Genomic DNA, 27,813 nt, shown 5'->3' with positions numbered 1-27,813 from the left:
GTATTTTACTTTTAAATATTTAATTTAATACAAATATTTATGCTCAAATACAGATTTGTATTTACTTTCAAATATTTAATTTTTGTTAAATATAAAACCTACCAATCTCTCTTCCGTAAAAATATTAATATAACACTTTTTCAATTTTAGTTACAAACATTTATGTATTTAACATAAATTAAATGATTCAGAATAAAATGCACATAAAGAGCGAATACTTTACTCGTGTAATAGATGAAAGCCATAAAAAATTAATACTTTATGAGCCATTTTTTTTAAAAAAAATTAATTTATATTAAATAAATAACCTATCGATTTCCTTTTTGCAAGAATATTATTATAACAATTTTTGAATTTTACTTACAAATATTGATATATTTATCATAAATTAAATATTTGAAAGTAAAATACCCGTAAAGAGGTGGTACTTTAAATGAGTAATGCGTGTTTGCCCGTAAATTATACTTTTTAAAGTTTATTAATTGTTAATTGATTTATAGTACTTTGTCGTTCATTGGATATGTAGCACAAATGGCAAATCTTGCACAAAATTCTAATTTCACTCTCTAAAATAATATTTTAATCGTTTGGACTAAATTTGCAAAGGATTAGTAACCTCAAGGGAGGTCAGTGTAATTTTTCAAACCACAAGGGAGGTCAGTGCAAATGTCAGAAACCTCGGGGGATGTTTTTGTAATTATCCCTATTAATAATTGTAAACCACTCCATTTTTATTATTCTAATGCCAACATAACAAATGTGACTTTGAACTATATGTGTTATTTTGCTAAACTCATATTTCTATGATGAAATTTTAATTGTAGTTTATAAAAAGAATTTCATGTAACAAGTGCTTCACAATGCCTATCCATTTATTCTTGAATTGTTACAAAAGTATGTAATGCATTAATTAATAAAAAAGTCTTGTGTAATAGGTTTAATATCTCATCAATTACAAAATTGATCGAAATAATGTACTTTGGAAGTTTCATTGAGTATTAATAATTGTAAACCGCTCCATTTTTATTATTCTAATACAAACATAACAAATGTGACTTTAAACTATATGTGTTATTTTGCTAAACTCATATTTCTATGATGAAATTTTAATCGTAGTTTATAAAAAAGAATTTTGTGTAACAAGTGCTTCACAATGCCTATCCATTTATTCTTGAATTGTTACAAAAGTATGTAATTCATTTATTAAGAAAAAAGTCTAGTGTAATGGGTTTAATCTCTAGTCAAATACAAAATTGATTGAAATAATGTACTTTGGAAGTTTCATTGAGTATTAATAATTGTAAACTGCTCCATTTTTATTATTCTAATACCAACATATCAAATGTGACTTTAAATTATATGTGTTATTCTTCTAAACTCATATTTTTATGATGACATTTTAATCATAGTTTATAAAAAGAATTTCGTGTAACAAGCGCTTCACAGTGCCTATCAATTGATTCTTGAATTGTTACGAAAGTATGTAATTTATTTATTAAGAAAAAAGTCTTGTGTAATAGGCTTAATCTCTCCTTAATTACAAAATTGATTGAAATAAAGTACTTTAGAAGTTTCATTGAGTATTAATCATTGTAACCAACTCCATTTTTATTGTTTTGAGACCAAAATAATAAATGTGACTTTGAACTATATTCCAATTTTGTCAAATACCAATGCATATATAGATTAATTAATTTTTCAATATTATTTGTGATATCATTTCCCCTTGTTTCCATGTTAAGTGACAAGATTCTAAAGTACTCCCTCAATCTTAATATTAGAGTCATTTTTTGGGAATCCAAATTTATATGGAGATATGATAATCATTATGTTTAGATGAGGTGGCATTGATGAATTACATATCTATCCTTTGAATTCAAAATATTGTTTTAATAGAAGTGTATCAAAATTAAAAAAAAAAACTTTTTCAAATGGCAAAATTAAAAAGTATGTATTTAATTTGAAATAGCGACTCTTATTTTGGAACATCAATAAAGTAAAAATATGATAACAACTACAGACAAAGGAAGTACATAACAACCGTTTCATGAAATTTGAAGTTCTTTGACAGAGTTGTGAAAGATAATGAGCCATGTGTAACACTTTTTCCATGCCTGCATTGTTTGGCTGGTAGATATAAAATTCAAAACCCATAAATATGCTTGATTTAAAGTATTTGGTCTATATGATTCTCCAAGTTCCAAAAATCTTGGGCAATTGTATTACATATTGTTAGACTTTCCCACTTTCATTACACGGATTAATAAAAAATAATAAAATGCAAAATTGAAACTAAAAAAGCAATAAGCATAAACTAGGATGGAAAAAGGGACGTGTGACATTTAATCATAATTCAGCACCTATGCATGACCAAAAGTTGAAGTCATTACTTCAAAAATACATGAACAGCAATTGTGCCTTTCCAAAATAACCACCGTTTAAAACAAACTTGAGCTTCCAAAAGGTCTTGTCACCTATTACATCCCAAACAAGCCACCTAAACATTTTAAACACTTTCACGGTGCCTTCCAGATTGCAACCTATTTCCAAATTCGCAATGTTAACCTGCACCAGAAAAATCACATATTAACAAGCCAAATTCAAGCAAAAAATTAAATGCAAGCATTTTTAGAATTGAATTACAGGACTTTTGTCAAGAAGACAAATTGCCACATAGAGCAAGGAAAACACATACCATTACTCCTTTTAAACAAAAATAAGCCTAGCTTCAAAAATATTTTATCATCTACCACATCCAAAACTAGCCAAACTACAACAACAATTCAAGCTCAAGTGGCTCCTTCTAGATTGCACAGCCTATTTCCATCCAAAATCTCCAAAATAAACCTGCAAAACAAAAATTTAATGTAAGAGATTTTCCACATAATGAAATTTTTTACTAAAACCATTGTGCCTCAACTGCATTTCTCAGCACTAAAACTTCCCATGTATTTGGCTACCCATATATTGCTTTCCAAAATCACATATAACTTGCATCACATCCATTCATCATTTTGTCATAGTGTATTACTAGAAATAACAGAGAACTGACTCTATGCATTCATATTAATTGAGATTCGTACTAACATCATCACACAGAAGCACAAATTGGTGACATCACCAATAAATTGTTTGAAAGAATGATGATACAACGATGGAAAGTCATTATTATTGCTGAAAGATGTCATGCATGCTCATGCACTTGTCCACCTACCAAGCTGCATGCATACATGCAGGAGTTTTTTTTTTTTTTTGGGGGTGGGGGGCGAGGGGTGTTTGGATTTTGGGGCTTTGGATTGTGAGAAGAGAAGCTACATCTGCAACTAGTCATGGAAACGGCTGACAGAAACACAAGCTGTAAAAACTGGAGAGTTCCAAAGAAGTTGTTGGAAACACGGCTAGAAACAGAGGAAAAACAGAGCAGCGATATCACTTCAAGAAAGCAGTGCTATTATGGCACCATACCAATTCCTCACCCAGCTCAGTGTGTGAAACAGCTAAAGAAATGTTCAAATTAAGTCGAGAGAGAGAGAGAAAAAAGAAGTCCTGTTTTTCACACAAGATAATGCTAATTAAAATGCCACAACTGATTCATTGAAAGGACTAGCAGCATTTGTCCATTGCTCTAACACTGAAGACGTTGAAGCTGTTGGCTCCCCCATTTGATCAATTACACTCCCTATCTTTTAAAGAGTGAACATGGAATCATGGCCAAGAAAACTCAGCAAGATTGCTCTGGGATTAACTTGGCATCAATCTATTACTATAAAATTCAAGACCCTCATGGACATTGATTATTGTAAGAAAGCCTTTTACGTTCCCCTTCTGTCGCTTCCCCAACCAACCGCCCATTCAGAGGAGAAAGAGCGGAAGCAGTGGCGGCGCCGGAGGCAAGAAAAATGGCGGACAAGGTGGTGACTATTCGTACTAGGAAGTTCATGACCAATCGTCTTCTTTCCAGAAAACAATTCGTCATTGATGTTCTGCATCCTCGAAGGCCTAATGTTTCCAAGGCTGAGTTGAAGGAGAAATTGGCTAGGATGTATGATGTCAAGGACCCAAATGCCATCTTTGTTTTCAAGTCCAGGACGCATTTCGGAGGTGGCAAATCAACCAGGTTTGGATAGATGTATGGTTCTGTAGAGAATGCTAAGAAATCCTGAGAGTTCTAGGCCTTGTCAAATTTTTATAGAGAAAAACAAAAATGTTTTTGCAGCAGAGTTATTTTCTCATTTGTTACTTTGAATTGTGTCTTTGTTCCTTTGAAACTAAGCCTTGAGATTAATGTCGTTGTGTAAAGTACTGATAGTCAAATTCGTCATGCCTTCTGCATCTAAGTTCAGCCAACTTGAAGGACCACAAACATACACAGATTGACAAAAGATCCTATAATCAACAAGGTATGCACCAGAACAAATGCAATTTCAATCCAAATACTGGTTGGCAATGAATTACTGGGTGAATGTAATCAACTAGAAAATCTACATATCTTCTCATTTTTCATGTTCCGATTAGTGCTATTCAATACTCATTTTAGTAGTGCGCTATTCTAAATCTTGAAGATATCATTGGATGTTACTAGTAAAACAAAACTACTATTACTCAAAATGACATCTCTGAGGACTGGAATTTTTTATTTCTATGCTTTCAGTAGTTGAAGAATAATGGCCTTTACTAACGATAAGGCCAAACCTATAAATTGTCCAAAAGGACAATAGCTAATGATACGAAAGTATTGTTATCTTCTATGATATAGCAGACCATAATTTAACCACTTATCAACAAAAGCATACCATGTTAAAGACACAACTCCTATACAAGTTAAGAAGGATTAGGGATATAAAATCATACAAGCAAAAAAAGGTTACAAAGGTAATGAACATGGTTCTACCATAAAGAAGCACAAAACAAGAATCCTGACTTGTTGAACATGCCAAATGTGTTAAAAGAAGTGAATAACTCAAATATTATAAACATGAACACGGAGGATGATAGGTAGCAAAGAAAACTCAATCAGATTCTTATGGGATTCACATGGTAGCAATCGATTATTAAATTCAAGAGGACCACATAGACACAATTAGTAACCGCAATAAAAATAACAAGTAAAGTTTTACATATCTAGCCTTGATCTTAAAATAGAAGAAGAAAAAGAAGAAGAAAAAGCGCACCTGATTACAAATTGTTAGAGAGAGAATTCAGAGAAATTAAAAGGGAAAGAGAATGAAATCAACGAACTTGGTGGCATTTATCTTCCCGCATCTGCACTTTACTCTTCTGTTTCTTCTTTTTCTTTTCCTTTTTCAAAGGCCTCTTAACTCTTAAAACTACAACGTTTGGTTGTACTTTTATTTTAGCAAGAATAGAACCACTTCTTGCTATTGGTCAAGTACAGATCGGCGAGAACCTGTCCTCACCAAGTGCGGTACATCAGCGTGGAACTGCATGAATTCTCACGAGTACCAAAAAGCCTTGGCGCCACTATGACTACAATTTGGAGGGAAGCTTCCCGCCTTTCTTTTTGGCAAGGATGTTAAGCGAGGAAAGTCATAGTGCTAGCAAAAGTCAAGCTGTCTCCAACATTTGGTGAGGATATGCTCTGTTCCTCGTCATCCACACATTAATAGCGTTGACTTGTCTGCTCCTCGTAAAAAATTTTGTAGCCAATTCCCTTCTTTGTTGTAGTGATATATGGTATAATAATTAATAAATATATTATAAAATTTTTTATTGAATTTATAAAATATTTATTTATTGTGAGAGTTATCACGAAATAAATTTATTTTAGTGATATATCTAATCTCCAAGTTTAGACTTTTGATTACACTTAGTGGAATTATATATCTTATTTACAAATTTTTAGTGTAAAATGTTATTTGGAGTAATATGTGTCTTTAAAATGAATTGTAGCAATATATTATTTTTTTCAATTGAACTCTTAAATTTTTAAATGTCATTTGAAGAGTAATAAGTTTTAATAAAAGTCTCCAAAAGAGTATCTGAAATTAATGTTTAAAAAAGATGAAGAATAAATGTGAAGGCCTTGGCTATGTGTATCCATTAGGAGTTTGAGATTTAGATCATGTTTGATAATCCAATTCAGCATTTAAATTTAATGAATCTAGATTTTAACATGGTCAGACACGTTTGACAACCAAAATTTAAATATCTGAAATAATTAAGTGGCATTGAATTTTCTAGGCAAAACTTGCTTCAAAAAATAAGTGATAAACCATTCACTTATCACTAAATGTGATATACACCTAAACATATTAGATTTAATACTTAAGAATTCAATAATTTAATGAATTCAGATTTCAAACTTCAATTTTATCAAACGCACCCTTAATTTCACCAACGGATTAGGCTTGTGGCTTGGTGATAACTACAATGCTTTGTTATTTTTAAGGTCCTGAGTTCTAACCCTTGTTTTTTTAATAGCTAAACAAATCAAATTCATAATTTATTAAAGAATAATTTTTATTGATTGTGATTATTTTTTACAGTCAACTTGTATAATTAGATTTTGGAAACTCTATGGCAAACAATAACAAAGCCTCAGTTAATTACGTGGCCCTAGATATGCCACTGCAATTAGCAGGATTTCATGATTGATTTGCGAGACGAGCTAGGTAGGAAGATAAGCACTTTTGAGAGTCATTGGAACATTAGAATATTGCAGCAAGCAAAATCATTGTTGAGGGTAAGTCATTAGGACATTAGAGGATAAGCACATTTGAGAGTCATTGTTGAGGGTAAGTAACAAATACAAGCATTTTTAAGAGTCGTGGGAACATTGTAGAAGGTTTGCATTTTGGCCTCGTAGGGTATTGAAATCACAGAAAAATCTGCGTTTAGATATTCTTGTTGCATGTTACCAACTTTTTGATGTACAGGCAAATATTTTTCAATCGAAAATCCTTGCTACAATCAATCATCTTGTATCTACCAGGTGACATAAAGAAAAGTTGATGAATCAATAAGATGCGCAAGTTTTACCATTTTGTATATTTACACTGAACATTCATATGCTAGAACTGCATTCCTTCTTACGATCAAATCACAATTTCTAGTACTAATAATCTCTCTCTTCTAACAACCATATATATTCCGAATTAAATTTTGAATTATTTGATTTATACTTGTTGCCTGTCAAAATTTTTGAGTATTCTAATACTTGAAAAACCGACAATTGGCTAACAAAAATTGGTTAGGAAATTCGGAAAAATTGTTGTGGATTAACTGTTTTTGGGGGTGTTTTTTAAAAACTTTACTGTAGCAGAGTTTTAAGAATATATTTTGGAATATTTTTAGAAAATATTTTGGAATATTTAAGAGTAGAAGAGTTTCTAGAATATATTTTGAGATAATTTTAAAAAAATTTAAACTAATTTTTAGATTATCTTTTAGAGTACTTTTTAAAAATTTTTATTATATTTAAAAAACTAGTTTTTCAAAAACACCTCAAAAACAGGGGATCCAAACAGAGCCCTTAGGATAGTTATTCTTTGTAGTTGCAAGAGAATTTGTGCTTGCTAGGGCCTAAGGATGAATGGGTTCCATGAAAGAATGAAAACCTGTTAATAAGGTTGAAGAAGCTGTTGGATATGATTGAGGGAGGGATTGGGTTCAGGGTTAGAGGAGGAAATTTCGAATCCTAATGGGTGGGCTGATTTAGAACTTAGAAGCATGCATTCATCCATAACCAAAAAGATGGCTAAAATTAGGGTTGGCAGCCGGACGGGGCAGTCCTTCCTTACCGCCTGCTCCGTCACCCAATAACTCCCCCTTGTCTCTAATCCCGGACCAGCGGGTGCTTCCTCGTCACCTCACTATTATTTTTATTTTTATGTCATTTTATTTTAATATATGTAGAACACTAATAAATATATTTACTCATTATTCTTTTAAATTTTTAGCAAAAATTTTAACACGAGATAAAATATAAAAATCATTTTGACCTTGTGAACCCATTTCTTTATATTGAATATTACGTAAATTCTAAATCAATTGGCATTATTCTTTTATAAACAATATGTCATAACAAAAAAAAAATCAACTAACACAAAAAAAAATTTACCACAAAAAAATTAACCACAATTATTAATTTTAATGGGCTCAACCCAAAAATAGTCAATAAATAACATGTGTAAATGGTCATGTAAAAGTACAAACTAGAGGTACAAATGAATCAAGCTACTTGTAAATCCTTACGGGCTAATTTGGTGAATATCAAACTTAAGTCAAGTGCGAGCCGACCAAGTCAAGCTATCGAACTCGAATCAAACATAAATAAACTCAACTCGTTAATTCGCAAGTTGATTCAATTACATATATACATATATATACCTACATACGGATGTATATGTCATTTTAATAGTAAAATTACATATATAATCGTAATATTTTTATTATTTATGAAGAAAAAATGAATATTTTATTTTTTTTGTAAAAAATAAAATAATTAATTTTTATTATTTTCAAATTTGAGTCGCTTGAGTTTGACTTCAATTAAATTCGAATTTGAGGTCAAGTTTAAACTCAAATTTGATGATAACATTGAGTCAAAACTCGACTTGATTAGAATCATAATACAAACTGATGTATTCATTCAGTTCCTTAATTCCAAATTCCAATCTTATCACACCACAGTTAACATAGTACTAGTGTGAATACCCATGCTACGCACGGTGCTTACGTTATTGAAATAAATTAAAAGATTATACCAACATAATTAAAATTTAAAATTTGTCTAACAATAGTTCAAAATATGACAAAATTTGTAGATCATTCAAGAATTGCGTTTTCGCGAAAGATGGATCTTAAAATAATAATAATCCATATTAGAAAATGAATGATATATGGATAGAAATAAATGTAATTGTATGTTTTATTTGATTTCAAAATGAAATACTTACAAACATTATGCATTCGATTTGATAATCTTGTACAAAGGTGCGAACATTTTTTACACCAATCAACTTTTAGTATGAAAATTAATATTGGTGGTTTAATTAATTCTGTTGAATTTTGTAGAGTTCGTACTACAAAAAAATGTTCAGCGAGACTTGTATTTCTTGGAGGTAAACTTGCTGAACTTTTTAAAAATATTTCATTGGGATCACTATGGTGTGATTCGTATTGTGATCAGTTGTTTTTTTCTTTGTAATCTTGCAGGTTGGGAATTAAGATGTCATTGAAATCAATGATGGAACCAATGGGGGCTAATGGGGGCCATAACCCTCCTCCCCAAGTTTTAAAAATTTTAATTCATGTTATGTAAATATTTATGTAAAATAAAGTTGGCCCTCCTAATTTTTTATAATTTTAGTTTATATTATGAGAATATATATATGTATAAATGTGTGCGTGTGTGTGTGAATTAACTACATTTAAATTAATTTTTTTACTTAAAAAGGTTATTTATTTTTTACATCCCTTTATAATTAAAGTTAAGATTTGATAATTTTGTACAAAGATGCGAACATTTTTTACATCAATTAACTTTTAGTATAAAAATCAATATTGATGGTTTAATTAACTCTATTGAATTTAACTTTTTAGAAGTGAACTTACTAACCTTTTTTAGCATAGTAATACTGTAAATAAATGTACTGCACTTGATAGGGCACTGGACGCTACGGGATATCCAGAATCAAAAAAGTCTCGAAGAACGCTCTCAAAATCTCCACCAACAACAACTGAGTCTGCCATATGCCAACGATGGCCTTATCATCAGCATCAGCGGCGGCGGCGAAAGCAGCAAACATAATGCTCCCAAACTCCTCCCCTTATAGTATTACTTGCGGTTTTAAACAATCCCAATATCGCAGTAGCACTGCTCCTCCTCCTTTTCCGATTGGCCGCCCCCTGCGGTTCGGTGACTTCTTCTCTGATTCTCAAATTAGTCTGGTCCACAAATGCACAACAACAACTGCAGCACCAACAACAAATTATTCTCATCTTTCAACAATTACAGCTCAGGTTTCCGTAGGTACAAAAACTAAAAGTTATAGGAGGAGGTCTCCCCTCCTTCCGCAAAATCTCCTCCCCACTGCCCTAAAAAATAAAAAAGGACAGGTTTTTTTTCTGCTTTTCTTTCTTTCACTCTTATGTTAGCATGCCCATTTACGCGCTTTCTCCATTGGTTGCTTAAATGTAGATTATATTCCAGAGGCGAGTTATTACAAAGTTGAAGCTGTTTTGAGGTGCATAGAGTTAAAATTCACCGCCCCCCTCTTTCCCCCCTTTTTTTCCCTTGATTTTTTATCCGGCATTGACCTATCCAATCTAATCGTGTTTTCTTTTTTCCCTTTTTCATTTTGGCTGTTAAATCTGAATTTAAGCTAGACCCTGGAGGGTTCCGCAAGTCTCTTCGGTAAGCCTGATCATTTATGTTGCGGATGATTGTAATCTCATATTGCTTTTTCAGTGTGGTGTTCACCAATGTAGAACTAATTAAGAAAACCAGCTCGAATGCCTTATTCAACTCGTTAAGTTGTCACAAGTTGCTCCGAGATGCAAACATATTAGTCTTGCCATTGAACTTTTAGTTGAATTAGGTTGATAGTTGAGATTTTTAGTCTAACTAAAAGTGCTGACTGATTATGTTCTATCTGTCTGTATTTCTGAGTTTATGTAATCTAGGCATATATCTATATAATAAATTACAGAATGCTGCAATTGGTGTGGTTTGAAAGGACATTTGGACTGATGGTTTGGAGATTTCTTTTCTGACAAATTCTTGGTGAGAATTTCGGACTGAACCACCTGTACCTACCATTTTTCCTATTGGGTCAATGCACATAGGTCAAAAGCATTAATCGAAGCTTTCACCTTCAGACATTAGAGGTAATCCTATGGATGCTGGTTGTCTTCGGTGATATGATGGAAGATGTAGACGGAGTTGGAGATGGGGAAGGGGAAGGTGATAGGAAAGATAGACGAGGATGGCTACTCGCTTCATATATCATGCAATGAAACGTTCAAGCTTTTTGTTTTACAAATGCATACATGGTATGTTCAGAAGTCATCATCTACGGGAGGTCCAAAATGATAAAGACAATTGACTAGATATCACTAAGACGACTAAATGCTATTAATAAATGAGAGAGACAATGCGCTGGCTCAAAGAAGATATGAAATCATTGTTTCATTAGCATGAGTCTAAAGGTATCTGCCCTTTAGTCATTGAAGTTTAAGCTAGCTAACTATTTGCATACTAAGTTAATCCTGCCATATTGAGCAGCCAAAAGGATTCTCTAGCAATAGTTGCCATGTGGGCCATCACTGCATGGCGATCTCGATAAAACCCTTCCTCATCACTGAGTAAATTGTTTCTCATGGTAAGCCATCATTTTGGGTCAATTGTATTCCCTTGTTGGCCGCTATAACCAGCTAAAAACTGTGGTACATATTACCACTAGGCTGAATGCTAAGGTCTGAGGTTGCTGGTGATGGTGATGGATGACAAGCTAAGGGTATTATGGAAAGCCTTGAGATTGACATGTGGAATTTACCTTTCTACAATGAAGGCATTCTTGATTATTTGTGGATGCTTGCAGCAATGCCCTTTAGTTTCTTATGTAAATAATATGGAGTTCTTTCCTGCGTTGTATTGATAGATTCTTGGATGGTGTCTCAGGTGGAGTAATGACTTGTGAGAAAAGTTATCCTTTCTAATCTTGGCGTAGAGTGCATATTCCAGATTTTATCTATACGTCAAGTACTAACATTTGAATACTCAGATTTGGAAACTTTTCTCAACATGGCTATTTGGACTTCTATAGTTCTCTGAGCTTGCTGTAACAGTTGGAATGATAGGACTAAATTAAACGCTCTTCTAAGTTTTCCTTATGGTTTTCACATACAGTTTGAGTTCTATGTCACAGTACTTGAGGTTCTAATGCCTTGCCTAAAGCAGGTGAACAGTAATTAATGTCTTACTATGCTGCCTAAAGCAAGTTTTATGACTGAATGTCGTCTTTCCTAGTTTACTGCCGCTAATGCCATTTGCATTCTTACTCTGGAGCTATAGCTATCAGTTTCTGTTGCCTCTGACCAGTGTGTGTTTAGACTTATAACATTCTCCATATTCAACATAGTTGAACACTTAATGTATAATTTTTTTCAAGGTAACTGTTCATTTTCCTTTGATATTTTTGATTCATCTGTATTAAAAGAATGTTTGCATATTGTTGAAGTAGTCCTAAAGCTTAAAGATACATGTTCCTAAACTTCATTTGTTGATATAGCGTGTATAATTGGTATGTCTGAATCAATGTAGCTCTCCCTTTCTTTTGAGAACCTCCTCAGTTTACTGTACTCCGTGTTTTTCCAATGAAGGCAATGTTGAAGATGGGCATTCGTGGTGTTACGGTTTCTGATGTTCGAGGCTTTGGTGTTCAGGGTGGCTTGACAGAAAGGCAAGCTGGTGGGTAATCTTTTTCTTAATGGTTCTGTGCCCCTGAATGTCCTTGTAGTTTAGTCCTTTTCCAGTCACAAGGCAAAGGTGTCTGTTATTCCCCTCAAACATTTACATAGGCAAAGGCAGATGGTGGATTATGCCATTGGTTCTTTGCCATACATTTGATGCATTTCTAGTAGTTGCCCTTTTTTCCTTTTTTTTTTTTAAATATGTTCATTTGCCCTTTGAAGATGACTATGTTTCAAATCTGGTCGTGGACAGGCTCTGAGTTTTCTGAAGATAAATTTGTAGCAAAAGTTAAGATGGAGATTGTTGTTAGCAAGAACCAGGTATTGTTAAATCCACTATGAAGATGTCTAACTCATGTTCTATAACAAATTGGTAACGATACTTTTATCCGAGTTTTGCAATGTAGTTTCTGTTAAGTATTGAGCAAGCTGCTGAATGGAGCAAAAGCATTTTTAGTTGGCTGAATTTGTGCAACTCATGTAGTACCCCGCTTTTTTTTAGGTTGAAGCAGTCATAGAAAAGATAATTGAAGAGGCAAGAACTGGAGAAATTGGTGATGGCAAGATTTTTGGTAAGATTCCTTATTATGTTTGATTTTGGGTATTGGAATTATTTTGCTAGCTTGAGCCTCTATTTTTCTTACAAAATGCTTGCCTCTTATACTGCTTAACCTTCTTATTTTGCTGAAAGAAAAATCTTTTTATAAAAGGAGAAATTCTAGAGTTAGCATCAGCTCCGAGCAGCTTTAGATTTTGCAGTAAAATGTCATCGTCTTTTTCCAAAGTAGTTTGTTATCTTTTCCTCCGTTGGTGGGATGGGCAACGATAAAATTCTGAACCCAGAATCTTTCTGCCTGCTGTCTGATAGGCTACATCATTACTGCACATTGTACCAGAAAGCTAGGTGGTTTTAACTTATCAAGGGTTGCATTGACTTTTGAGGTAAAGCATGAAAGGATCTTCGTGCAGAGAGAAATTAAGACAGATGACTTCCATTTAACCAACATTGATAAAAGAATGACTGCATCTTACTTGTCCACCTTTGTGTCATGATGCAATCTACCTTAGCCGTATGAGATTGTAGAAGCACAAGTTGGGGAAGGAAAGTCAGAAAGGCTTGTATGTTGCCTTGGAGAGTATTTGTAACTAAACACCCGAAATCAAGGACCATAAGGATTGTGTTCTCTTAACAACTGTGTGTTAATGTTTGATTAGAAAAAAAAAGAAAAAAATTTTAAAAAAAGGTCAAATATTTAGAGTTGTTTGATCTTTTGGCAATGAGCCTGAATCTAATACCAAATAGAATGTTGAGTTCGGTAATGCTGCTTGCTAAGAGAGAGAGAGAGAGAGGATCTGCTTAACCTCAGGTTTGCAGTATTTAGGTCATACATGCCGCAATTTGGTTCACATGCTTGAGCGTGTAATCACACGAATGGTCACTAAAGAACTAATAGATTTAGGCAAGTTCCAGTCAAATTGACATTGGTTTCCTGTTGTTGGTGCAGTGGTTCCTGTTGCAGATGTAATAAGAGTTCGCACAGGTAAATGTGCTTCCTTTGTAGGCATAGGGGTTGAAGCTTATTTTAGTGGTGGAAACTACTGGAACTGATAGGAATTGCGTATCGGAACTGAGTTGTAAACTGTGCTGAAACATGGTTGGTGGTGGTACTATTGCAGGTGAGCGGGGAGAAACTTGAGAGGATGATGGGAGGCCGGACTGACATGTTCTCCGCTGCTGAATCACCAGCTGCTTAAGTTTCTGAATGGAGGACGTGGGAATTAACCAAAATGTACTAGCCGGCTAGTGGTTGAAGAGGGAAAACCGAGGGGGGAAGTGGCCAGGATTTGGGTGGAAGACCATTGCTTGAAAAAACGCTGGTATGTAAATTAAATAAAGGTACAAGGAGGAGATGCTGCAGAGCAGCAGAATTGCAAATCGTCTTGTATCCCAACCCTTGTCTTGCAAGAGGCGAGGAAAATAAAAAGGTTTATGATAGTAATTCCAATTTTTAATTAGGCCAAAATCTAGATAGATCCAGTTTTTAAGGTCTAATGATTCAAATTGTGTCAGATCATTTGATGAGATGGTGTAGTACAATTTAGAGCATTGCGTTTTTTAAGATCAGGGCTATGAAAGTATGAACCATTTAATGGCCAAAACTAAATAAACAAAAAAAAAAGGGTGTCAAATCAGTAAAAAAATTTCCCCCCTTTTTTTTGGCATTTTGATCATCTATTTTGAATTGAGCAAATTATGCAAATGGCTACTAAATTTCTAGAATCGGCAAGTTTTGGTCACTGAAGTATTAAAAATTTAGATTTTGGACTGTTCTGTTTAATTATGTCAAATCTGAGTGTTCATATGATTCACGAGACAAAAAAAAGTGGTTTGAAATTCAAACTTGAAATAGTTTAATGATCAAATTATATTTTTAATAATTTATTGGTCAAAATCATATTTTTAATAGTTCAATGATAAAAAATCTGATGATTCCAAAAGTTTAGTAGCAATAATACCTTTTGATCACTCCAAGTTGACACATTTTCAAAGGGAAATGGTCGTTAAGGGTTGAGTTGACAAGGGGAAATATAAAAAGTACGAAAGTTATTGTAAAGAATTTTAAAAATTTAATCTATTAATTTTTAATTCAATTCTTTGAATAAAATAACTTTTAACTGAAGCTCTTATCTCCACGTGGACCTAAGGCGGCCGAGGCCGGCAGATTAATATAACAGATCAAATTTGGGGAAAATGAATCCAATCCAATCCAAACCAAATGAACGCAAATTGAAGGGAGGTGTGTGCTGGTGGCTAGGTAAGGGAGCAGTGGGCACTGTCTGGAGAGGTGAGGTTCAGGGGCGGGTGATAAATGGCTGAGATAGAGAAGGAGAAGGGCTGGAATAGTTGTAAGAATACTAAGAAAGGAGGAGGAGGGGGAGGAGGAGGAGAGCAAGGGTTTTGCAATGACTACGTGTACAGGATCAGTACCGCGGAGGAGTGGGCGGAACTGCAGACAAGTGGTTCTACTTTGGGCCGACAAATTGATAAATCAACCGGCTGTATTCATCTCAGCAACCTCCACCAGGTCAGGTTAACCGGAAACTCAATGTGCCTATACCGACTCCCTTTTCTTTTCGCTTGTTTCCATTAATTTTATTCGTTACTCGTGCTACTAAAGCAGTACCACTAGTATTTATTTATTTTTAGCTATAATTGTAGTAATTTATTTAGTTGTGCCTAGGGTTCTATCCCATTATACTTTCGTTTATCCAACGATGAAACGAGATTGATTGATTTCCCAACATTTTTACCTTTTTGGATCCCGTCTGCTTACTCTAATTCCTTCACACTTCGTAAGATGATCAACAACAAAAAAAAAAGATTTTGTTTCATCCAATTTGGGAAAGAATCCGAATTCAGCTACCAAAGTGAGGTCAGAGGGGGTTGTTTTGTTTATCAACAAGCTTTAACAACATGCAGATGCAGTCATGTCGTCGAGTAGTAGCAATATTTTAGAGCTCGCTGGCACTCTTTTTTATTTTAAGTAGAGAGTATAATGATCTTGTTTGTGAACAAAAGTCTACCACCGACTCACTCCACACTAGGATCGCTACCTGCATCTTCAGCATGCTTCTATGTACGAATACAAACCCAATTTTTATATTTTTTCTGTGACCCGAAACATGTTTCGACTCGAGCCGACACACCAAATCGGGGATACGCCGTGGCCTCTCACGAGGTACCCAAGTTAGACAGGGAGTTCAAGTTTGAGGAAAGATTTGAACCAGGATCTCATCCAATCCAAGAGCCAGTTTTATTGCTAGGCTATCCCTGGAGCCAACTTCAAACCCAACTTGTTCAGGCGCTCACAATAATACAAAGATAAATCTTCCGGGTAGCCATTTCTTTTCAAGGATTATCTGGCTTTTGCCAACGCTCGTGACAGTTGGCTGCTGCGTTTGTAGATATTGAAACAGGGAGTCCCTCCACGAAGCAGTTTGTGCGGCTAGTATAACTTCTCTACAGCCAACCCCCTTCCTTCTCCCTCCCTTCCTCCTCCTACCATTATTGTATTCAAACTACTGCATAATCAATAGTTGTGCCATCTCTTCTTCTGACTTTGCAGGTTCAGTGGGTTTTACACAACTTTTTCCTGAACTCTAAGGGACAAGACTTGTACCTGCTCCAAATCGATGCTAAAAAGGTAAAAAATTTCCACACCATACTCACGGATGATGCTGAAAAGCAAGCAAGCGCTCTCTTTCATCGCAGATTATTTGCATGGGCCAACTTGCTTGCAATATTTGGATGGAGCTGATAGAAATTATTTGTGTCCTTGTGCAGCTTGGTGATGGTTTGGTTTATGAAGCCGCTGCGGACGACTCCTCCAAGGTCTTCCCTCATTTCTACGGTCCATCTCGAAGTTTTGGTCCTCTTCCTCTGGATGTTGTTACTAAAGCGGAGAAGATAATTCTATCAGATGCCAAATTCACCTGCCGTTTGCTCAGTTAAATTTAAAAAAAATAAATAAATAAAGGGTCTTCTTCTTTATCGCTTTCTTCCCATTTGAATTGAAGCTGAAAAGTTGTTTATGGTATACAAAGTCGACCCAAATGCCTCGGACTTACCAACTTGTATTCGGAAGAATCCTCCAGTTTTGTTTTAGATTTACATATCCTAATTGCTTTGCAATTGGAATATGTGCGAGAGCCATTGGTTGAACAGTTCAAATATGCTGTGTGGAAGTTTCTGTTCCTCGTCAATTATACACTTTTATGCTGACACACGACTAATGTATTACTATGTAATTATACATATATGGTAGGAGTATTAGTGAGGCATTAAAAAAAGATTTTTTTTTTTTAAGGCGGAGGTTAGAGGGATGCATTAGTTTATGACGACGTTTACTCTGAAGTAGAGGTGACAAAATGGGTGATTTGAGCGGGTTTGGGTTGGGTAAAATGGGTAATGGGTATACATGAGTCAACCCATTTATATCCATTTAATTAGATGGATATAAATGGATAAGTCAAAAAATGAGTTGGGTAACTCAATTATCCATTTATAACCCATTTATTCTAATTTTTTACAAGCTCATATAAATTCATTTTGTAAACTAAATTATCAATTTATACCATTTTACACCCATCATTAATTTTAAATATTTACTTATTATGCCAAATAAGTCTAATTATCAATTTTTTTTCCATCTGCATGCCATGTCGCAAAATTACATATTATTTAATAATTGAACAATGAGAATCTAAAATTTTGGATTAAATAATATGAAAGTTAACAAAAAAAATTAATCCAAAACTTTGAACCCCTAGTATTTTTTCGTTTATAAATTTAAAATTTCATTTGAAAAAGTAAGAAATGAAGCTAAAATTTGTCATAAATTGATGATGATAAAAAATGATCAAATTAATAAATTACAAGGAAATAAAGCGATAAGATAAAACCAACAAATAAATATAATAAATAAAACAAAAATACTTAACCTAAAAAATAGTTAAAAATCCTGATGAAGACTAGCAATCACTTCATTTAGCATACAAATAAAGACAAATTTTCAATAAATACGAATAACAAGCATTCAGCTTCTCAAGCTTCGTACAACTGCATAGCATAAATGATAAAACTCCTCTAGCTCACTGGTGAATGAAGAAAAAGAACGTGAATGAAGAAAAAGGTACCCTTACATTACAAAAATTTCAGTGTCAATTTTGCATAATAACTGCAGGTTGCTCTGCTAGCACAAATTACCACCAAGCAGGTCGAACAAACTTAACACAGCAGAGAGACACATACTGTAGCAAGAAACAAATATTATTCCCTGATTTGAATCCTCTGATAAACATCAAGGAGAAGAATAAACCAAGTTTAGTTGACAACATCGAGGACCAGCTTACGTGACTTCAAAACCGACCATTTCAAACGCCTATAGTAAGCAGCTTGAAGGAGTGCCAGTGACAGTACAAAATCCACTTGACAGTACAAAGATAGCAACCTAAAAGTTTGCTGCTTGCTCAACACAAAACAGAGAAGATTCCTGGCAACCAAAACCAAAACCAAATTCAAAGTTCTGTTTTTTGATACTTAAATTTCATCTAGACAGAAAGATAAAATTCTTTTCACCACATTTCTAACAATCTCCATGATCATAAGAATACAGCTTACCTAAACATGAAGGTTAGTAAGTTTAGCAACTAAAGGTGCAAAGTCAATACTCAGTCTTTCTTTATCTTCTTCATCTTCAGAAGCTGAAATCAAAAGTAAAGTTCAATAAATGACCAAAAAAGTAAAATACAAGATCATATGCACTGAAAGGTTAAGTATAACATACCTGTTACTCCATATAACCAGTCCCTAGCACATAACAAGACCTCCACATTTTCTGGTAGGAGCGAAGTACGATATTTACCCACAATTCTACCACCAATACTGAAAGCTGATATTTACCCACAATTCTAGCATTTCTGTTATCTATACTACCAACTTTGTACATCTCATCTGATATTTTCCTGTCTAAGACTCTCAGCCTTCCAATTTTGTACACCTGATCTGATATTTCTGCAACATTGATCCCAAGAACTACATGTTTTCACTAGTCTTCAACTGAGATGAGAGAAAAAAAAAATTTGAAGGTAAGCAATTACAGGAATATGCTTATAATAGAATTGGAAGTATTAAGTGTAGCTGTGGAAAAACTTTTTATCATATGGCCCCGCCAACATGATGAGCAAAAATAACAGAGCTAGGACTTATATATTATATCACGTATGCATTGCAGACATAGATGAAAATTACATGGGAAACATTTGAAGACTCTATAACCATCCAGACATTTGCCGCAGGATCATGAGGGTGAATTTCAACTTGAAGGGAATCCCCAAATTTGACATTTGGATATTGGTCAAGCAGGCAAATGCACCTAGGATGAAAATATTGATCACAATCACGATAGTGGTAGAACCAATACAGTGATTGTTTTTGCTAGACAAGCACACTTAACAATTATTGCCTTCTTTTTTTTTACCAAGTATGTCAATTTGGTCCAGCCATAAATCTACAGAGCTTTCTACTAAATAAGATCTCATGCAATCTGCAAACGAAGGTAAGCGAAACAATCATTTAACCAGTCCAAGATGTCCAAAAACTTAAGAATGGTAACATACTACGGTGCAATATTTAATTAGATTCAGCAATCTGCAAAACTGAACTTAATTAGATAATCCTGAAATTAATTATACCATTATTAGCCTTCCAAAGTTAAGCTTAACTACATCAAATTCTTGACTGTCAAAACCACATACCAGATTATCGGGTGAACTTAGCCCAATTCAGAGAGAAGGCACAACAACTAGTAACGCATAGATTACCTTAACTGGTTACCAAACAAAGTAATATAGCTCTGAAAAATCAAGCTTAACTAAATAAAAATTTGCATACGCTATTACAAACAGTTATATAAGGCCTATGTAAGAAACAAAAGAATGGTACAGCATACCAAAATGTCAATACCAAAAGAGCCTTGGATCAACTCAGCTCAGGCTTTTTCATTAGAGCGAAAACGCAGTCCAAGTGGGCATCAGACTCTTAACATTCTCCGGGAAAATCTTCAAGACACCGCGGGTTTATTCAGAGATCAGCTCAGGAATCGGACATAGAAGGGCAAAAACCTTCTATTAAGCAAAGACGGGGAGATGAGATGGGGAAAACAAACACTGGAGGAAGAAGGGGGGGAAGGAAGTAGTGGGCTTGCTGGTGGGGCGGAGAAGAAGATGACGGTGAAAACGGGAAATACAAAAGGTTTGGGAATGTAAGTTAAATGGGTTAAATGGGTTAGATGGGTTACCCAATTATACCCATTTATTAAATGGGTATAATTTGGTAACTCATTTATATCCATATATAAAATTTAACGTACCCATATTCATTTATTAATGGGCGAATATGGGTAAAATTAGTTAAATGGTTTTATTTGACACCTCTACTCTGAAGTAAGGCTGCACGTGAGTCGAACTTGCTCGCTTGTCGTTTCAGTTAAAATTTGATTAGAGTTTGAACTGGTCAAGTTGAATCTGAATTCGAATTCGACCTCTAATTCGTTAGTTCAGGAATCGGTTTGATTTTATATATATATATTTTTATTTTAATAGTAAAATTATATATATTTAATATTTTATTATTGTTTAAAAAATTATTTTTTAAAAAAAAATAAAATAATTATTTTTTTTTTTTTAAGCTTGAGCTTCACCCGACTTGATTTGAATCTGAGTCAAATTCGAGCTCGAACTTTACATTAAAAGTTCATTGAACTCAAGTTTCATAAAATTAAGTTAAAATTTGACTCAATTAGGTTAAAATTCAACTCGACTTAGCTCGTTTACAATCCTAATTAGGTTAAAACTCAATTAGATTTGACTCGTTTACATTTCTGATTAGAATTAAAAAAAAATTTCCCAAAGGCGGGGCTCCTTGGAATGATTTCACATCACCTAGTCTCCCATGGTGCTGTTTTGTCTTTTGCTTTTTGAGATACGAGCAACCGGCTGAATAGGAGAGGGGTTAAGGCTTACTGGCTTAGGCAACATATTCACGGAATTCAAGAATAAAAATACTTGTATTCTACTATTGACTTGTGGACCTTAAAGTGTTCAAGGATAGAGCATTTGGGTATCTGTTTTCAAAATTACTGCTGATTAAAATAGTAAATTAATTGAAATGATTTAACTCTTTTTCGTTTTTAATTCAGCTGAAAAGAGAACTCGAAAAAAATGGTGAAACTGTAACGTAGTAGTACTATATAGTGAGTATTTTACCTAATTAATTCCATGGCAGGTCCACGAGTGATACTCCTAGTATCCACCTCATGACAACCTGATCGTATGGATACAATCATGGATAGTGTGTACCCCGCAGGACAAATTCTTCATTGCCTTAATCCAGTTGGTACTCCCTACTAACTTGGAGCATCCAATGCATGCCTTTTATGATAAGCATGAATGTATGACAGAACCATTAGAGACTAGAGAATTATAGATTTGAACATTCTGGGTGGATAAAATTTGGTGAATTAATTTATAACAAGTTTTCTCCTACCAATGGATTGAAAGATAAAAAGTCTTTGGCACTAATCAAAATTAATTGCAAAAGCAAGTTTACATGCCTTGTGTGCCTTGCAGGGTAAGATTCCACCATTTCTCACCCCTTCTGCCAATTAGACGGACCCCCTTGGAGTGACATCTGGTTCGCTCTGTAGAATACCAGCCACTGGCGCCTGCTGTAATTCATGGCCACTCCTCAGGTCCATCAAAAAGAGGAAGCATCAGGCGGGTGCGCATCTTCTTAGACAATACTGACAGACCAGACCAGGCCATCCTTCCCTCTTTCCAAACAATGCTCACTGAATCGTTTTAGTGGTTTAATCAACAGGGCGACTGCTTGAACCAAAAAGACCAGGTAGAAATAAGAATAGAATCAACAGGGCCACTACTCCCATTTTTCAAATGTTTTCACTCTTCTTTTTTAGATTACAAGGCAAAATGAAAAAAATGGTAATCCAGCTATTTCTATTCATTAACATGCGGCAATCTACATGGGAAAAGAAAATAAAAAAAAGTAGTATGGTTAGCACAGGACGTACTAACCATAGTGAGGATAAACATTAAGCAGAAACTTTTCCTCTGCTAATACAGGGAAAAGGTAATAAAACACATAAAACGATGGCGAAAAGTTATATGGGAAAAAAATAAAACAATATTCAAAAAGTTCTTTTTAACGGAGCAAGCGTTTTCTTTTCTCCCAAATTCAGCATGTATAATCAGAAATTAAGGAATGAGCATTGCTTTCTAGCATGCTCTGGGATCAACTTCACCATAATCTCCATTGGCACCCCATTGAGCTCTGAGTAATAGCCAGCACAACCAAAAAGGAAAACAATCTGCATCAGAAATGCCAAGGGCAGGTATTATGAAATTTTTCATTCAAAGACTTGCTACTTACCATGAGGTCTAAAGTTAAACAGTGGAGGCAGAAAACGCCCATTTGGTAGGTGGGTATTGGGATCCCGTAATTCGTCAAAGAAGGGATGGATCAATGCCTCCAACTGCATTGGCAGTGAGCAAGTGGAGAGAGAAACATGAAATCATAATCATGGGATATTAAAGCACCAGAAAAACAAATAATTTTACAACCACTATTATGGGTGAGAAGCATAAACAGAACGTATGTCATTTCATGCGTGTTTTTTCTTCATGATCATGAACTCACAGCTGTGCTCCGTAGACTTGGAGAATACTGCAATAGCCTTGAAACAAGGTCCACAGCTTCAGGAGGCATGCGCTTGTGGAATATCTACAAAGATGAGCAACCTGTAAATTGAAGGAATACAAGCAAAACAAGTTCTAAAGACAACACAGGAGGCATGTGACTATATCCTTCTTACCTTGTGCCATGGGTGTGCCTTGATTTGAGGAAATTTAAACTCTGTGTAGTTGGGATTCATACATTTGATTTCCTCCCTAGTTGGGGTTCCCAAAACCTGCACATGAGCAAGCACGTCCTAGTCTCATACCAAGTAATTAAAACACAAAATCCATCCTACACCGGTAAAAGCAGCATATACCAGAAAATGTGACTAGCAACTACAATAGCAACTCTACCAATAATGGCCAACATGTCAGGTTTTATTAACAATAATAATCTTGAAACACCTCGTACTCATCAAATGGGGATAGGAGAATACCTCCATGGTTGATATGGCCTTGACAACTAAATACTACGCACCTTTATGATTTCCACAAGCTGATCAACTCCGCTTTCACCAGGAAAGAGAGGCTGAAAGTTGCACAAACACATCTTAAATAGAATTAAAACAAAACCCTGTAAAAGAAGAAGAAGACGACAATTATGACGTCTACCTGTCCAAGCAATAATTCAGCCAAAACACATCCAGTGGACCAAATGTCGATTGCAGTAGTGTACTCAGTCGCACCAAATATTAGTTCAGGTGCCCGATAGAACCTAGAGCAAATGTAGGAAATATTGGGCTCACCTTTTACCTGCACATTGAGCAGATTATAAAATCAACTGATTCAAGAACAGAGGCAAGATAAGACAATATTCATTTATCAGATGGAAACTTTGAAGCAGATACAAACCAGCACTTTTGCACTTCCAAAATCACATAATTTGACTTGGTGAGTATGTGGATTAACCTGCAAATGAAAAGAATCACTGCAAACTTTGACATCTCTCTTACAAATAAAAGCCCCAAGAATTAAATAATTAAAAGTTCATAAGGATTTTGCATGCCATGCCATTAGGTTCACTGCAAACAAACACCTCATTAACAAAATCTAAGGTTATTACTACAACATCATCAAGCAAAGTGATGTAAAGACAAGTTTAGTTCCTGCATACAAATGTTTGACCATGATGGCGATAATTCGCTCCACAATGAAAGTAACCATAATTTCCAAGAGAACACAGACAAATAAGAACAAACTAAATATGTAATATGTATTGAGTACACTTATACACTTACCAAAAGATTTTGAGGTTTAATATCCCTATGGCATACTCCAATAACCCCATGGATGTAGGCCAGTGCTCTGAAAATCTACACAAAAGCTCACAGCAATAAGTAGAACTTTCAGCACAAAACACGAGAAAGACTTAATTGGAACAATTAAGCTGAAAACAGAATATCAACATCTGATACACAGGCCAGATACATGCCTGATAAGTGTACAACTTGACATAAATTGTCGGCATCCTCTGGCTCATCTTGCTATAATGTTTTATAACGCGATGAACAGTCTCAGGGACATACTCCAGCACTAAGTTGAGGAAAAGCTCTTTCTTTTCGGTGGTTGAAAAGAAGCAGTGCTTCAAGGAAACGACATTAGGGTGGTCCAGTAAACGCATAGTTTGTAACTCCCGGTTCTTGTATCTCTTATCTTGAAGAACCTTCTTTATTGCAACAGTTTCACCAGTCTCTAAGCATTTTGCCTGTAAAACCACAAATACCAGAAAGTCAGAGGGAATTAAACGACATAAGAATGCGGCATCTGTGGTGGAGCCAAGACCCTAGAGTAAGGGGCTTCAATCTCTGACAGCACCATGGAATGAAATTGGGACTGAAAGACCAAACAATCTACTCAATACTCAAATTTAGTTTGGTTCGGTAAGAGTTCATTCGAATTTGGTTCGCGAATTATCAAATCAATTACGAATAGTACTTTATGTTTGGTCAATTTTTTAACTCGACTCGAGCTTAGCTTGATTACCATACAATTGGAAATATTCAAGCTACTAAAGCTCAACTCGATAAAAAGTTGTTCGAGCTCGGCTTGATAAACAAAATTGAACACAATCTCAAATTTGTTAAAATAATCAAACAAATTTGACTACAAAGATATTTAGGTTCCACAATTAATTTTAAGTAAATCCAAAATTCTTCTAACGGTAACAATTATGAACTTTCAATTATTTGGGAGTCAATGTAGATAGAAAAGAGAATTTGATAAAATTTAGTGGGAGCAAATAAAATGCAACTTTAAAAACTTTTAAATTTTCTAAGCTTAAAAGTTAATTTTCCCAAAATGAACTGGTGTCCATTGCCCCACTTGTTTACATGTGGCTCCGCCACTGTGCTGCATTATCTAGCGCCGGTATTTCCCTCCACTAGAAAATGCATATCAATGGAACGCTGAGGAGGTAACTAACCTGGAAAACTACTCCGAAGGATCCTTGGCCAACAGCACGCTCAGCCATATAGCTGATTGTCTAACGCAGAAAGGCATAACTATCTCAACATACAATCCGCGCGCATAAGCCGCAGTCTTGTAGCAGGAAAAAAGAGACAAAAATTCTCACCTGCTTTGGCTGGCCATTCTTACCGCCAACAGTGGTCACAATTATATGTCCAGCCTCTGTTCCATTACCATTAATGACAGTTGCTTCCATTTCCTAGATGGAAAAGAAAAAAAAGAAATGATTTATACTGGATGGTGTAAGATCATGATGAAAAGAAATCCAATGCCAAAAGAGCTAAAAGCAAAATTGAGAGACAAGAGGATACGAAAATCGTACCTTATCGTCGCTGATTCTGAGGTCATTCATCTCTTGAGGTAATCTAATAAGAGCAGTGGTATCTCTAATGGCAGAACCAGCAGTTATGGCAGTCATTTGTTAGGACTGAAGGGGCCTGAATGGAGAAGAAGAATCAAGAAAGCTCCTGTCAAGAATTTGTTGACCGAATCAATTAGCAGAAGTGCAAGACTCTACAAAATACTCACTGGTATTTGCTTTGAAAGGGGTTTGCTTGTGGGCAGTGTTTTGTTTGTTTTTTTTGGGGGGGGGGGGGGGGGGGGGGGGGAGATCACGAGAGGTTTAATCTCTCAACATGAAAAGAAGAAAGAAAAAGAAAATCGCACACGTCCTGTGCTGGAGCAGCAAATGAAACTCTAAAACAGCATACATGAATCCAGCACACAAACGCTCGTAAAAGCATGGAAACAAGCTGCTAACTACAAACTTGCTAGTCAGATCCTGAAGACGGGGTGTGTATTAAAAAGAGTTGCTCCGTGCAAGAAATCCATGGCAGATCAAAGACGTCAGTACAAAACGGTGCCCGTAGTAATGGTTGCCGTGATTTGGGAAAATTTTGAAATTAAAAAAAAAAAATTGTATAGAAAAAGCTGGAAGGGATCAGAGTATTTACAACTTGGACTAGTTACTTTCTAGGGGACGTAAATTCATTTGTCAACACTCTTTCTACCTTTCATCTTATACTGCATAACAATGCTAGTAATTGGAATTGATAGGGAGTGAGAAAGCAAACCCTAGAAAAATGTTGGATATATTATTTTCGTATTTTAAGGAAAAAAAAATTCGGGAAAGTAGTAGTAGTAAGGCCAGTAGTAGGGGAGAAACATTCCAATCAGCAACGTAAAGCATAGCATAGAAATTATTAGACAAAGCAAGTGAAAAATGGAAGAAAAACACGGTTGGGATGTTGAAAATGAGAAAAGCCGGGTGGGCATTTGGGAATTTTTGGGGGGGGGGGGGGGGGGTGTTTGGCTCGCTCTGTGTGAGAGAGAGAGAGATACTCACTCGGGGCGGGCATTAAAAGAAGCGGCGATCTGGTGGCGGTGGTGCATTTACAGGACTAAACCAAATATGGGGGAAACGTAGCAACAGATACTGAAGGTGCTGCTGCGATCCATATCTAAAAACTCAAACCTAATGAGGGGAAATTCAAAGCAGGATGGCGTCAAAGGCTTAAAGCCACCAGCAACAAAAGCTTGAACTTGTCTTTCTTTCTTTCTTCTTTCGGAGATTGAAATTGAGGTGAGGAGAAACCAAGCAAAGCATTGGTGTGTACTAGTGGCAGTCGCAGTAGGATTTTTTTTTTGGGATAATTTCAGAAACCTCCCCTGAGGTTTCTGACAGTCTCAAGGACCTCCCCTGAAGTTTCGAAAATTCCTTATACCTCCCCTGTCAGATTATTGGGCTCCAAAATGACATCATAGATGTTGAATTGACAGAAATATCCCTGCTGTTGAAGTAATATATTCTGATAATAACATGAATTAATTAGTGAAATGAGTAATACATAGGATTAATTAACTTAACTGGAATTTGGATGCAAAATGAATTGCTAATTTCGGTTAAGAGAAAATGCGCCAAAAATGGGCGTCCATTTGGTTGTTGATGTGACAATGAGAGCTGACTGATCGTTAATTTTGATGAGGAATAGACCTTCATGAGCCATGTTGAGAATGAAAAGAGCATTTGAGAACTCCAGGAGAAGCGGGAGAGTTGAAGAAATTGAGGTGAAGTATTGCTGCAAAGGGTGAAGTATTGCTGTTCTGAGAGCATTTGACGCAAAGCAAGGTTAGATACTACGTAGCTTATGGCTGATGAAGAGGTTACTGACTGTGAGAAAACTGAGCATGTCTTCTTATTTTCCTACATTAGCTCTGCGTGTCTGCTTGTGTTATTAATATGATCACCTGACAACGTTTTCATTATTTCTGGTTATAATAGTTATAAACTAGAATGTGTATTCATGCATATGTGATAGTGCTGTTTATATGAATCATACAAAGTGGTTTGCATGAGGTCAAAGGAGTTACTCTGACATAGTATTATATGTTTATATTCATTGAAGTTCATAAATGGTGATATATGATCTTGTAGGATGGAGACTGATGATGTGCATGACATTGTACTCTATTGTAGAGGGACAAAAGTTCTAATTTTCAATATAAATTCTCAAAATTACTCTTTCATTAATCTGCTGAATGATGTTGCCGAGAAGGCATTACATGAAATGCCTGGAAATATTAATCTTCTTATACATA

The 27,813-nt window shown here is 35.1% G+C and overlaps 3 protein-coding genes and 2 long non-coding RNA genes across 8 annotated transcripts; 2 read left to right on the top strand and 3 right to left on the bottom strand.

Moving 5' to 3' along the window:
• Positions 1 to 2,247: 2,247 nt before the first annotated feature.
• Positions 2,248 to 5,345, bottom strand: LOC113749051. The gene is made up of 3 exons (XR_003464492.1): positions 5,172 to 5,345; positions 2,696 to 2,847; positions 2,248 to 2,565 (listed from the first exon to the last, which is right to left on the bottom strand). It is a non-coding gene; the product is annotated as an uncharacterized LOC113749051 (long non-coding RNA).
• A 4,301-nt stretch (positions 5,346 to 9,646) lies between these two features.
• LOC113776286 (nitrogen regulatory protein P-II homolog) lies at positions 9,647 to 14,560 on the top strand. The gene is made up of 8 exons (XM_027321416.1): positions 9,647 to 9,994; positions 10,163 to 10,208; positions 10,351 to 10,378; positions 12,346 to 12,433; positions 12,689 to 12,756; positions 12,938 to 13,007; positions 13,941 to 13,976; positions 14,113 to 14,560. The coding sequence occupies exons 1-8, from the start codon at positions 9,715 to 9,717 to the stop codon at positions 14,130 to 14,132; spliced, it is 636 nt and encodes a 211-aa protein (XP_027177217.1). The 5' UTR covers positions 9,647 to 9,714; the 3' UTR covers positions 14,133 to 14,560.
• Positions 14,561 to 15,181: 621 nt separating this feature from the next.
• On the top strand, positions 15,182 to 17,220 carry LOC113750419. Its single transcript, XM_027294396.1, has 3 exons — positions 15,182 to 15,521; positions 16,563 to 16,640; positions 16,781 to 17,220. The coding sequence occupies exons 1-3, from the start codon at positions 15,306 to 15,308 to the stop codon at positions 16,946 to 16,948; spliced, it is 462 nt and encodes a 153-aa protein (XP_027150197.1). The 5' UTR covers positions 15,182 to 15,305; the 3' UTR covers positions 16,949 to 17,220.
• Positions 17,221 to 17,982: 762 nt separating this feature from the next.
• On the bottom strand, positions 17,983 to 20,213 carry LOC113764478. The gene is made up of 4 exons (XR_003467625.1): positions 19,947 to 20,213; positions 18,783 to 19,054; positions 18,617 to 18,699; positions 17,983 to 18,488 (listed from the first exon to the last, which is right to left on the bottom strand). It is a non-coding gene; the product is annotated as an uncharacterized LOC113764478 (long non-coding RNA).
• A 1,152-nt stretch (positions 20,214 to 21,365) lies between these two features.
• Positions 21,366 to 26,802, bottom strand: LOC113764450 (shaggy-related protein kinase alpha-like). 4 transcript variants are annotated; one of them, XM_027308361.1, is made up of 13 exons: positions 26,561 to 26,802; positions 25,538 to 25,682; positions 25,322 to 25,414; positions 25,172 to 25,231; positions 24,182 to 24,454; positions 23,988 to 24,062; positions 23,602 to 23,658; positions 23,362 to 23,502; positions 23,228 to 23,278; positions 22,887 to 22,982; positions 22,712 to 22,795; positions 22,445 to 22,547; positions 21,366 to 21,879 (listed from the first exon to the last, which is right to left on the bottom strand). In XM_027308361.1, exons 2-13 carry the CDS (start codon positions 25,631 to 25,633, stop codon positions 21,788 to 21,790), a joined length of 1,221 nt encoding a protein of 406 aa, XP_027164162.1. In that variant the 5' UTR covers positions 25,634 to 25,682; positions 26,561 to 26,802; the 3' UTR covers positions 21,366 to 21,787. The 4 variants fall into 4 exon arrangements, with proteins under 4 accessions (XP_027164162.1, XP_027164169.1, XP_027164175.1 ...); XM_027308368.1 differs by having other exon boundaries at positions 25,538 to 25,652; XM_027308374.1 differs by lacking the exon at positions 26,561 to 26,802 and adding an exon at positions 25,744 to 25,800 and having other exon boundaries at positions 25,538 to 25,652.
• Positions 26,803 to 27,813: the final 1,011 nt, after the last annotated feature.

Source organism: Coffea eugenioides, chromosome 1 (assembly GCF_003713205.1).
Source record: "Coffea eugenioides isolate CCC68of chromosome 1, Ceug_1.0, whole genome shotgun sequence".
In the NCBI taxonomy this organism is placed as follows: Eukaryota; Viridiplantae; Streptophyta; class Magnoliopsida; order Gentianales; family Rubiaceae; genus Coffea; species Coffea eugenioides.
The sequence above is the reverse complement of the archived record's forward strand: the minus strand, read 5'-3'. Positions and strand labels throughout refer to the sequence as shown.